The sequence below is a fragment of the Ctenopharyngodon idella genome, chromosome 17, assembly GCF_019924925.1.
Source record: "Ctenopharyngodon idella isolate HZGC_01 chromosome 17, HZGC01, whole genome shotgun sequence".
Classification (NCBI taxonomy): domain Eukaryota; kingdom Metazoa; phylum Chordata; class Actinopteri; order Cypriniformes; family Xenocyprididae; genus Ctenopharyngodon; species Ctenopharyngodon idella.
The window spans coordinates 30,333,949-30,346,176 of NC_067236.1; the positions used below are offsets into that span (position 1 = coordinate 30,333,949).

At 37.3% G+C, this 12,228-nt stretch overlaps 1 protein-coding gene across 6 annotated transcripts in view; it reads right to left on the bottom strand.

Moving 5' to 3' along the window:
• ralgapa2 (Ral GTPase activating protein catalytic subunit alpha 2) overlaps nucleotides 1-12,228 on the bottom strand; it is a 174,705-nt gene that overhangs the window by 94,259 nt on the left and 68,218 nt on the right. For all 6 annotated transcript variants that reach the window (XM_051869184.1, XM_051869180.1, XM_051869182.1 and 3 more), the window contains exons 11-16: nucleotides 10,945-11,118; nucleotides 10,722-10,856; nucleotides 7,531-7,679; nucleotides 6,599-6,710; nucleotides 5,865-6,102; nucleotides 5,066-5,239 (exon numbers count right to left, since the gene is read on the bottom strand). In XM_051869184.1, the coding sequence (XP_051725144.1) occupies nucleotides 5,066-5,239; nucleotides 5,865-6,102; nucleotides 6,599-6,710; nucleotides 7,531-7,679; nucleotides 10,722-10,856; nucleotides 10,945-11,118 (982 nt within the window). The remainder of the gene's footprint in view (nucleotides 1-5,065; nucleotides 5,240-5,864; nucleotides 6,103-6,598; nucleotides 6,711-7,530; nucleotides 7,680-10,721; nucleotides 10,857-10,944; nucleotides 11,119-12,228) is intronic.

The window sequence follows — 12,228 nt, forward strand, 5'->3', positions numbered from 1 at the left end:
TTATTGTAGAGTTGAAGAAAATTATCATGACCAATGTTTGAAGTGGATGTCATAACAAATGTAAGAAGATTTAAAAAAAAGAGTGGTTCATTCATAGATCATATCTTTATGCTGTGGAAATACAAACCGGAAGACAGAAAACAATGAGCGCAGTGCTGAAAAGGGGTGGGGCTAAATAAGGTCTATAGTTTGATGAAGGGTTGGCGTATTTTTGTAGGATAAACCTGGTAACGAGCTCACATTTTAGCACTTCTAATTCCATCATCTTAAAGTCATGTTTTTTTTGTTGTTTTTTTGTGTATTGGGGGGATTGAAATCAATCGTAAGATATTTTCAAGTTTTAATCTACAAAATTAAATACATCAGTAATTACATTAGTAAATATATCAGTGATTTTTAAAAATATTTCACTTGTCTTGAAAAAGGTTGTTGCTAACAAGTGTCTAAATGGGTCTACAGAGGTTGTCAGGGACATTAAACGTCATCAGTTGAACCGGGGTGCAAATTATGAACATGGCATCTGAGGACTAATTCTCTTTTTTATTTTGTTTAATTTCCAGATTCAATCATAGGCTTGTTCTTACGTACTAGAGCACGTACGCACATGTGCACTCTTCAAAAACGGTGCTTTAAATCTCCTGACAAACTAATAGACGTAAATTACATTTGTATATATTCAAAATAATATAAAAAATGTTTTTAAATGAAGACTGAAAGAGTTGTTGATGCTTAATGGTGGCGATGTGGATGTCATGTTTTCATGGTGTAGCTTGTTTAGATCTTATGTTTAGTTTTTTAGTTCTAGTGATCAAATTTAGGTTTCAAAATTCATTAAAGTTGTGCTTATGTGTGAAAATGATCATGATGAACAAAATGTTTTAGGGCAGTCGCATTCGGCCGGAAAAGTTCAAATATTTCAATGCAACCAAAGCTCAAATCAGATCTGAAAATCCTACATTTGCATATTTGCATACTACTCTTCATTGGAAATCAATGCCTTTGTTCTGTCATTTGTTGGAAAAGGTGGATAAGAATTCATTGGAAAAGGTGGATAAGAACGTCAGTCTGATGCAAAGAATTCAACAGTCATTAAAGAAAACAGCTGAACAACCCAATAATGAGTGGATTAAGCATGCTCTTTCAATTTGCAAGAGAGGAATTACATGGATGGAACTTTTTTGGCACGGAGGATTGTATGAATCACAGTCAGGTACAAGGGAGAAGGCTACTAATAAAAAGTTTTATTTTCGCAACTTGTTTATTGACTTGTTAATAGCAATTTGCTGTGGAATAGGCCTATGTGCCGATCGGGTCCAGCCGGGTCTGTGTCTTCCCGGCCAGGTTTGGGTCCAGCTTTCAAACAATAGACGGGTCTGCGTCAGTTCCAGGTAGTACATTTATGACATTTCTCGGTTCTGCACGGGTCTGGGTCCAACTTTCAAATAATGGACGGGTCCAGGTCGGTTCCGTGTAGCACATTTACAGGTATCTTTGGGTTCAGGATAAAAATTTTTGACCCGTGAAGACCTCTACTACGCAGGGCCAAGGGGTTCTTCTAATGAAGCCACAGTATGAGAAACAGTAACAGTGAATGGCAATAAAAACACAGACTGAAATATAGATTCTGTTCCATGACTCCATGAAAGCATCTGAATTAATGCTGTAAGAGTTCTGTTCTGTAAAGAGCGTTTTCAACAACCGATTGGTATTTTTAAGCTGAAGTCAAAAAGAGGACACACTTTGAGGATTTTTAACCGTGCTCTCGTTCAGCTCATGCTGTCCTTTGATACTCAATCCCCAAGCAGGAAATATGAAGCACACTATTTCAAGTTTGCTCTGCCAGCTCAGATAAGACAAAATATTAGCATTGTGTTTTTTGGCCACTCCATGTCACGTCTGGAGAAGAGCCGTGAAAGCGGAGGGCTCTATTATTCCCTCTACGGCACGCTTTAATAACTGCCTTTTCTTTCTAGATTACATCGCTTTCGCTGAGTTACCTATTTATGCATATTAATGAGCATTAATTACGCTCTTAATGAAACTATCAAAAACAGGCAGGCAGTTTGATGAGGCGGCTCTCCTAACGAGCAGTGGAGGACGCTGGGCCGTTTGAAGAACAATGTAGGAGAAATCCAATTAGGCAAAAGAAAAGGAGGGAATTTAAAGCCACGCCGTTTCATGTGCATACACACACACACAATCAAGTATGTTTCTGGGGGCGGCATGTGTGAGAGGCATCCTTCAGTCTCAAACGCATCTGCTCCAAACTCAACAAGCTCTCCACCATAAAGAGATACAATCATCTCCAAACCAGGAGATAGTCAATGGAAAATGTTTCTGCACATGTCCATGTAAGGAGACAAAGAAACAAAAAATTCATGTTTGAGAGAGAGTTGCACTCTAATCAGGGGTTGAAATGAGTAGTTGACGTGTGTGAGTGTGCGCGTCTCAACTAGTCTTGGATCGCATGGCTTCAGTTGCACTTGTTCTATACATGGTAACAGCAAGAAAATTCCTCTGTCCACAGACTCTGTCCAGGTGAAGCTCCTTGCCCAATGTCATCTTTAGGGCCCTATGATTTCCACAATACATAATCACAGAATCCAGTCACGCAAATGTACACTTAACCAAAGTGTGATATTGACTAGTCTATGAACATTAAACTGCAAAAACTCTACTGTTTAAATATGAAGTCTGCATATCCGGTGTGTTTTTGTGTAAATGAGTGGCATAGGTTTGTCATCTACACAATCAAACTTGAAGAAATTGTGACGGAATTAAATATATTACTAAATTAACAGGGGTGTAACGAGATCTTGCAAGATTAAAATGTGACAAGATTTCTTGTCTCACGATATTGCCATGACAGAGTGTGAGCAGATAGAATATGGCACCGCTACGTTAACATTATGCCTCCACTGTCGTTTTGCTTTTTATAGGAATAAAAACTGTTATGTTCCACGTATGTTTTGTATTTTGTTTTTTTGTTTGTTTCCTCCCTCTCTTTTGTTATCTATCCATAGAGTTGTTTAGGTTCATCTTATTGGACCGGAAGACCAGCAATCATCGTGGTGATGTCATGACGCTCTGACGTCATGACCAGTGTTCTGCCAATCTGCGGGTTGCTGATCGTTTAAAGGGCTTTTGGCGGCGTTCCATCTGCAGTGAGCGTTTGGGCTTCGGACCTCACTCACCTTTGTCGAGCCAGAAGCACTCAGCCAATCTACGTGTCTTTGAGCTGTTCACTTAGTCTGTGGTTTACTGAGACAGTATTCTGTGAGTTGTTTGATGCACTCGTGTAATAGTTAATCTGATGGAGTTAGAGCGTGATATAAGTTTCACGTATTCATTGTATGTGCGCATTCGTATGCTGGTGTGAAGTCGTTATCTGTTAACCACTTGATTCGGTCTTGATTGGCAAATAATGATCCCTTTGTTATGTACAACCCTACTCGGTGTTAGTCTCAACCTTCTTGACAACTGTAGTGAGTGACGGCTCGATTTGGTAGTTAGTGATTTATGTTAGTTAGTGTGTGGGTGTTCGCCTCTATTGTACTTTTGGTTATTTATGTAGTAAGTTTAGTTAGGGCGTCGTATACGCCGAAGTTTTCGGTTTTGTTTCTACATTTTATTTTTGGTAGTTAGTTTAGGGGCGTGGGCGCTAGTTAATGGGGTTTTGTTTTGATTATTTCTTTTGTTTGGCGACACCCTCGTTTTTTTTCTTACTTTTGAGTTTGTTTCTCTTGTATCGTCCAATTTCCCACCCGTGTCAATAAAGATCGGGTTATTTTTGCAACCCTTGTTGTCTGGTCTGCTCTTCCTCACACTGCAACAGCTGCATCTCACCTAAATGTTGCGTTCATTCCACTTAACATCTGTAAACTCGTAACAAAACCATTTAATTCAGTTGGATAATGGTCGCTTCAATCCCATCCATCTCATCCAACACGAGCTGCGGAGTTGTACGTAGTGCAGCAGGAATCAGAGTTTACGAATCATGTGACGATAGAAGCGTCGAGATGACTGACAAGACCATGGCCTAAGATTCATTGCACAACAGAGTCTAAGCGTCTCACAAATGTCTTATCTTGTAGAATGTGCGCTCTGTACCGCCGCTCCCTATTCACAGAGTACACGCAATCGCAATAGTAAAACACAAGCGCGCATTCAAATACGATCCCTGATGCATGCAAATATCTCCCAATATGAAAGCTATCTTAGTCTGGGCTGTGTAGTTGTAATAATCTCTTAGCTATGTATCATGCTTGAAGAAAAATTGCTCACAAAGTAGAACTGAAATGACATTCATTGAAAGATGATTAGTTAAAACATTTCAGATGCACCTGCAGACTATTTTTCTAGTCATGTATTTTTTCATTGAAAATTTCTTAAAAATACTGTGTAAAAATCTCGTCTCGTCTCGTTGTCGTGAACTCAATCTCATGTCTCGTCTCGTAAGCTAACTTTCTCGTCACACCCCTATAAATGAATAATAAAATTTTTAGTATAAGTTTTTTAAGGAACTTATTTAAGGAATATCACAAACTTTCATCCAAGTTTTAATTTTAACAGTAAACCTCTGTTGTGCTGCACTTTGTGTGGCAATAATAATAATAATAATTTCATTACATTTTAAAAAGTTAATTAAATCGTCAATGTTTTGTGCCTTCATTTGATTACCACAGTTTTTGATAATAAATTTGTATTAAATCATAAATCGAGAAAAATTAAAGCCAACACAAAATTTCTTCGGGCCCTATTATTATACAAAACCTAATTAAACCATTAAAACAGAATCCAGACAGATTAAAACAGAAAACACAGAATTTGCGACATAAAACATATCAAAAAATGGATTTCATATGGCCCTAAAATGTAACTTTTGTTAAACATTCAATAAATTGCTGATTAATTAGATATGCTTTTTGATTACTAAAATTTGATTTAACTATTAAAATGGAATACAGAAACATTTAAATGGAAAAAAAAAATCACACTGTAAGCAAACTAGCATGCAGACATCTGAGACAGTCTGTGTTCATGAATCCTGGAAGCTATTTCTAACCTGATGCTTTCTGCCTGACGTTGTTGCGAGCTTTCTCCACCGCAGGAGCTCCAGTGGTGGTGGCACTACGAAACCTCATGGGTTCCTGAGTGCCGCCCTGCTCTCCAGAGTTCCTCCAGCTCAAGGAGAAAGACCGCGCTGTATCTGTAGACTTCTGGGAGTCCTGCATCACTCCTGAAACACACAAACACACATTGGGTTTTCATGTTTTATGGGACTTTCCATAGACATAATGATTTTTATACTGTACAAACTGTAACGTACCCATCACAGTAAACTTTCTGCAATTTTACATCTTCAAAAAACATCACTTAGTTTGATTTATAAGCTAAGGAGCCCCCTAAGTTTCTTGTGCACACGGAGCGAATTTTTTTTTTATTAATTCATGAGCATCCATACTCTCGTTTTCTTCACAGTAAAATGGCAGTCACTAACAAAGGAAATATGTAATAGACAGTATTCCTAAATAGTCAAATGTAACGTGAGCATGCAAAAAAATCCTGTGCGCACGTGAAAAGTTTCACACGAAAGTCTGTATATTTTTTTTATTTTTGCAAAGGTCCCTTTAGGGACTCCATAATATAAGCTGTTTTCCTCTTGTGGACCAAAAAATGTCCCCACAAGGAAAAAGATTTCGGATATTGTTATCATTATTAACTAACTTTAATTTTAGAGTAATTGATTACTCAGGTGTTGGAGTACATGACTACCCCAAGTCAAAACTCCAGTTATATTTTAGCTTCATCATCCAGCCCACATGCACTCCATGTAGTTTACACACACACACACACACACACACCTCTGCCACGCTGCTTCTTTTCCTTCTGCTCTGAGAGTTTGTCCAGTGGTAGGTTGTGGAGGTCCAGACCGTAGACGTAACGGGCCAGAACCGCAGTGAGAGAGTCCATGATGCTGGCCCACTCGAACACCAGCTCCTCCCAGTGGCTGAGAGACGACAGCACAGCCAGCAGCTCGTCCCACAGCTCACGAGATATAAACACGGTCAGGTTGGCCCGCACCCACGCCACAAAGATCGTCTGTAAATGACAGCAGCACACAAATCAAACATCAGATACACAGTCACAGCCGAACCACCATATCAAGCCATATCAACTATATCATCATTCGCCACAATAACAATCTTACAAGTATTTTAAAGAGTAAAACAATCTCTTTTCCAAGATGTACAGTTTTACAGTTCAATGTACAAATTTGGCAAACCCTATAGGAAGACATAATTAGCACTTTAAGGAATTTTAGAATTAAAGACCCTCAAAGGAGGTAATAACCTCAATTAGAGCCCTCCACATAGAGACACAGAGACAGTGTTCTTTGATTCCCAAGGGAAATTCAAACAACAGTTTATAGGTTTATCATTATTGATTTCAGTTATATGTGTTATTATCTCCTTACATTTGTAATCCTCTGTGTAGTATCTTGAAGTATCAATGCATAAACATTGTTCATTTACATATACTTCTGACATTGTAAGAATATAAAGTGGGTTGAGCTCCACTTTAAACTTAGACTCACTTTGAAGAGGATGCTGGCCAGGCTGTGAGCGAACGTGTCCTTTCTTTGGTTCTCCTGTGGTCTCTTCATCACTGCCTCTGTGATCCTCAGCAACACCTGCAGCAACTGCTCCCTAAAACATCCCACAGCCTCAGTCAATCGGTGTTGCACGCAATATGCTGAAAGTTTCTGAACTGCGCTCTATACAGATTCAGTAGGTGCGTTTATATGGAGCATTGTAATCGGTTTAAAAGTCCAATCCGAATGAAAATGCTCCATATAAACACCTCAATCGGAATAAAAATGCCCTAACTGAATGAAATTGTAATCGGTTTGAGAGGGGTGGATAAACCTTTCTATAAACCGAACAAAATAAAAATTCTGCCATGTAAACGTATTAAACCGATTACTTTGCGTCTACGTCATCACGTCAAGAGGCCAGGGGTTGTCCAAACGCACAATGGCGGCGGCGGCGAAAAACTGAAACAACACATTTATTAAATACACTGAAGGAACTCTGTGTATCATTACTACGGACCTTCATCCACACGCTTCTGCTTTTCGGAGGAAGGGGTAGTATTGTGATGCATATACACCAAAAAGGTCAGCTTCCTGCGCCCGTCTTTTCCTCATACCTTCCAGCAGTAATATGCTACAAATTCACGCTGTTGCTTGACTAAGAGCAACACTTTACATAAAAATAGCGCACAAAAGAAATAATGGAACTCCATGTTGACAGGAATAAAAGGCGGCAAACAGGACAAGAGCTAATGTACGCATGTCATAAAGTCATTCTGATTGAAAGTGCCGGCACATGTAAACACCATATCGGATTAGATAACGTTTCATGTAAACAGTCCTCCGAATCTTTCAATCGGAATGATTTTTAATCAGAATGACAAAAAAGTGTACATGTAAACGTGGCTAGTGTTGAAATGTCAAGTGTGACTGACCAGGTCTGGCGGTTCATGTTTTGCTCCATAATAATGTGACGGTAGACGCTGAGCACAGCTCGGCACACTTCCAACTGGTTCTCCAGCAGTTTGGGCACATCCTGACACGGCTCTAACAGGAACACGTTGGCAGAGTTTGTCAGGAACACCTGAGAACACAGCAAACAATTCACTCTATCAAACAACACCACCGGTCAAAAGTTGTTGTCGTTTTTTTATGTATTTGAAAAAAGTCTCCTCTGCTCACCAAGGCAGTAATATTGTGAAGTATAATTACAATTACATTTTCTTTTTTGTATTTAAAATATTTATTAAAATGTAATTTATTCCTGAGCTGAATTTTCATCATCATTACTCCAGTCTTCGGTGTCACATGATCCTTCAGAAATCATTCTGATATGTTGATTTGGTGATCAGTTATAATCAATTATTATTTGTGCTCAATTATTAATCTTGGTTCTTATTATTATCAATGTTGTTTTTGCAGCTTAATATTTTTGTGGAAACAGTGATGTAATTTTTTCAGGATTCATTGATGAATAGAAAGTTCAATGAAAAACATTAACTTTTCACATATTTTTTTTTATCTTATCCCAAACTTTTAAATGGTAGTGTTTAAAAAATATTAAGCAGCACAACTGTTTTCAACATTGATAATAATCAGAAATGTTTCTTGAGCAGCAAATCAGCATATTAGAATGATTTCTGAGGGATCATGTGACACTGAAGACTGGAGTAATGATGCTGAAAATTTGATCACAGGAATAAATTACATTCGAAAATATTTTCAAGTAGAAAACAGTTATTTTATATTGTAATAATATTTCACAATACTCCTGATTTTTGATCAAATAAATGCAGCCTTTGTGAGCATAAGAGACTTCTTTCAAAAATGTTTTAATTATTCCAAACTTTTGACGTAGTGTACATTCTGTATCTGAGGACAACATGAAACAGCATTTGCAACACCTTTAAGTAGGGATGCACGATATTGGGTTTTTGATATGCCAATATTTTTCAACTCCTTTTGGCTGATAGCCGATGCTGATACCAATATACGTTTATTTGTTTGGAAACAACACCAAGTCTCTCCTGTGCGAGAATTATAAATGAATTATTTATGAAGTATTGATCAAAAACTATTTTCTGGTTTCAGAATTCTGAGGTCTCCTTACCAAAAAGGTTGTTTAAATAAGATGAAAAATGAAGATAAATAAATGTTAATAAAGACAAATACAAAACAAAGAAGTGAACTTCTTTCAGTTGTGATTTAAATCATACAACATAGACAAAAACACAGCACCTAGAATTGCTACAACCTGTACATATACAAAATAACACAAAAAAATCATCTGATTTTCAAAATCAGACTCCAATCCCCCATTGAAGTCATCAACACATGCAGTTGATAATGTCTTTAGCTTCAAATAAAAATTCTACAATTATTTTAGAGCTCCTTGGATTCAAGTTATTTTCATCATCCATTTGATAAATTTTTATTACAAATTAATAAACTGTATATAAAATTATTTAATTTACAAGTGTTATGCTTGTGATTTATGACATCAACTTCTGCTTTATTTATTCAGAAACAGAAGAAATTTCAAGTTATTTGTGTAGTCTACTTTTCGTTTTATTAGTAGAACAACAGCGCCCCCACTAAATAAATATAACATTCTACCGGGTGGGCACTAGGACCTGGATACACTGTTGCCAGATTGGGCGGGTTCCGTCCCAATTTAGCGGGTTTGAATCTGATTGTGTGGGTAAAAATTGGCCTTGGCGGGTAGACAAAATTTGGGCTGGTTTGGGATCAGTTTGGCGGTTTTCAAACATCTAAATTGCATAGGCTAATTGGTTAACAAGCAAAACCCAAGTGTGCATGTACTACACACACACACTGCAGAGTCGGCTGGTGCTGATGTTGACGTCGCCCACCAAACTTTTAGCCAATCACGATCAGCAGACAGACGTGATGATTCATGATTCATTTTAAGCGCAATAAGGGATCAGATTTTGATCATATAGCTGTATATTTAAGTGATCACAATGCCAGCGTGGCCTAAATATAAGTTAAACAGTAAAGAGTGGGAGAGTGACTCTCAAAACGTAAATTACACCTGAGGAGGGAAATAACATGATGGCTCTAGTTAATATCATTTTAACTCTGAAATCAAAATTGAACTGGGACTATAAGACTATAAGGTCTATAAGATCCTGTCCTGCACTAGGACATCTTTTAAACTGTCCAGACATATCTTTGAAAGCTGCTGATTAGTTTTGACTATGCAAAGTTATGTATTATGTTCTACAATGTACTTCACGAAAGATGCGTTGTAGTTCTGTCTGAAGTTAAAGTGCAATATGAAGGTGAGCACATTATTGTTCTTAATTTTTTGTTGTCAGATTATCGTACGTCTATGTATCAATGAATGACCGTTTTGACTGTCATAGTGTGTGTGCATGAACGAGTGTGAAATACCTGCTAATTATGTTGCTTATTCCGATCACTTATTTTTGGCACTGTTTGCATTGGTTTATTGGTTTATTCTGACTATTGACATTGAAAATGATGCATGTGTTTTTCCGAGGGTGTCGGTTAATTTCTTGATTGCCGTTTCGGCATTGTCTATATATTTTAGTCATTTTAGGTCATTCTCTTTAATGTATTTGCCCTGATTTGATCCGTTTTCCCGGGAAATTTCTATTCTATTTCTGTCTATTTTTGTATTATTTTGTCATCATTATTTTGTTTTACGGAGTTAAAAATGGTCCAAAATGGCGGGTTTTGGTAAGAGTTGGAGCTGGAAATCGGCCACCCAATCTGGCAACACAGAGTAGAGAGTGACTGTTGACGGGTATCGCACAACGTACGCATCTTTCTGTGCTTACATTCACAAATTCAAGGCAGCTATCGAAAACTGTGAATCTAATCATAATACATGCAAAAGTTCACTTCAAGAATGACCACACTGCTGACATGATCTTATCACTAGCACTCCTTGCACATGTGATTTATTGTTGGGGCATTTCAACACGTTATCATATCGGTGTAATATTTTCATATCGGCCGATTCCGATGTTGTGCCGATAATCTGATGCATCCCTACCTTTAACATCTGACTGAAGCAGAATATTATACATATTCAATCAGACATGATAGTGTGAGAGTTGAGAGTGTGTGTGAGCACCTGCAGAGTGGACTGGATACCAGCCTTCACATCCAGGTTTTGTTCTTCTGTCAGACAGCCTCTGCTGATGGCGCTGCTGAAGGAGTATGTGCGTCCCCAACTGGATGATCTTTTATGCCCATGAGTCTCCAAGACCTGAAGGTTTAATACAGGACAGGTAAGTGGGAACAATTTAATCAATCAGCATGAATCATATTTTGTGTGTGTGTGTGTGTAACCGTGCCTGCACATGCACACTGTCCGTCTCTGAGACCAGGGGCTCTTCCTCTCCATCTTCCTCCTGGCTTGTCGTCTCAGGCTCAGCCATGAATGTGGGTTTCTCCTGCAGAATCCACTTCCTGTACACTTTGATCACCTTGCGAGTGGCTGAGGCTTCACAGGACGGGAGCAGGAAAGCCTATGCAGTGACACAAAAACAAATGATGCACACCCACACAATTGATACAGCCTGTGGGGCTTTCAAACTTTTGGGTACCAAGGACTCTATGACATGTTGTAAAATATTAAACAATATTTATACGTTTCCAAAACGAAATAATACTTTTTTTTTTTATTAATATTATTATTATTACTATAATAGTAGATACTTTTACTTTCTGTTAAGTTGACAGACTATTTTCCTTTCTTTTTGTCTATCCATTATTAGAGCAAAACCTCAAGAGACACTTTGTTAATTCAATTCAAAATTGTTTCTATAGCTTTTTCTAGAGCCTTTCACAACAAATACTGTTCCAAAACCTCTTTACAGAGAACAGTGCAATAAGTGTGCTAAAGACATGAGTAGAAAACAGAAAATCAAAAGTAATTTGTGAAGTTATTCAAATTTATACACATTTTTTTTTTTTTTCACAAAACTACAAACAGACCTCTTTTTTATTATTATATATACACATTACTTATGTTTAAAAACTATGGCTTTCAATAATTAATCTACATGACCAAACTAGAAAGGAGAATGAAACAGTATAGTCAAAAATAGCTGTTTAATAATGTATTCATTCATTCATTCTTTCATTTTCAGTAAACATTTTAAATTAAGAGTAAAATTAATTTTTCTGTTCCAAATTTTCTGCATTGAAACCCTCTGGTCTGTAACACATATGTGCTTTCTGGTTAAAATTCTTAAAAACATTTGTGACTCTATTAGAATAGTGGTTCTTTATTGTGATTTACATGAAAACTGTAATAAACAAATAAATCTGCTGAAATAATTATTTAAACATGTTGAATGGATTCTGGCCACAGGGTGGCAGCAAAAGACAGAACAGCATCTGAACAAGCTACATAACATTTTGCTATACAAATAAACAATTGATGTATATTTTATACAGTGCGAAAAAAAATGTATGAAAGTTATTAATCTAAAACAAAAATAGGTAACACTTTATTTTACAGTGTTACATGTTACATGTACTGTAGTAATAACAGTAAATTATGCATAAATACATGCAACTAGCCCTAAGCCAAACCCTAACCCTGCCCACTATGATGAACAGATCCCCCAGTT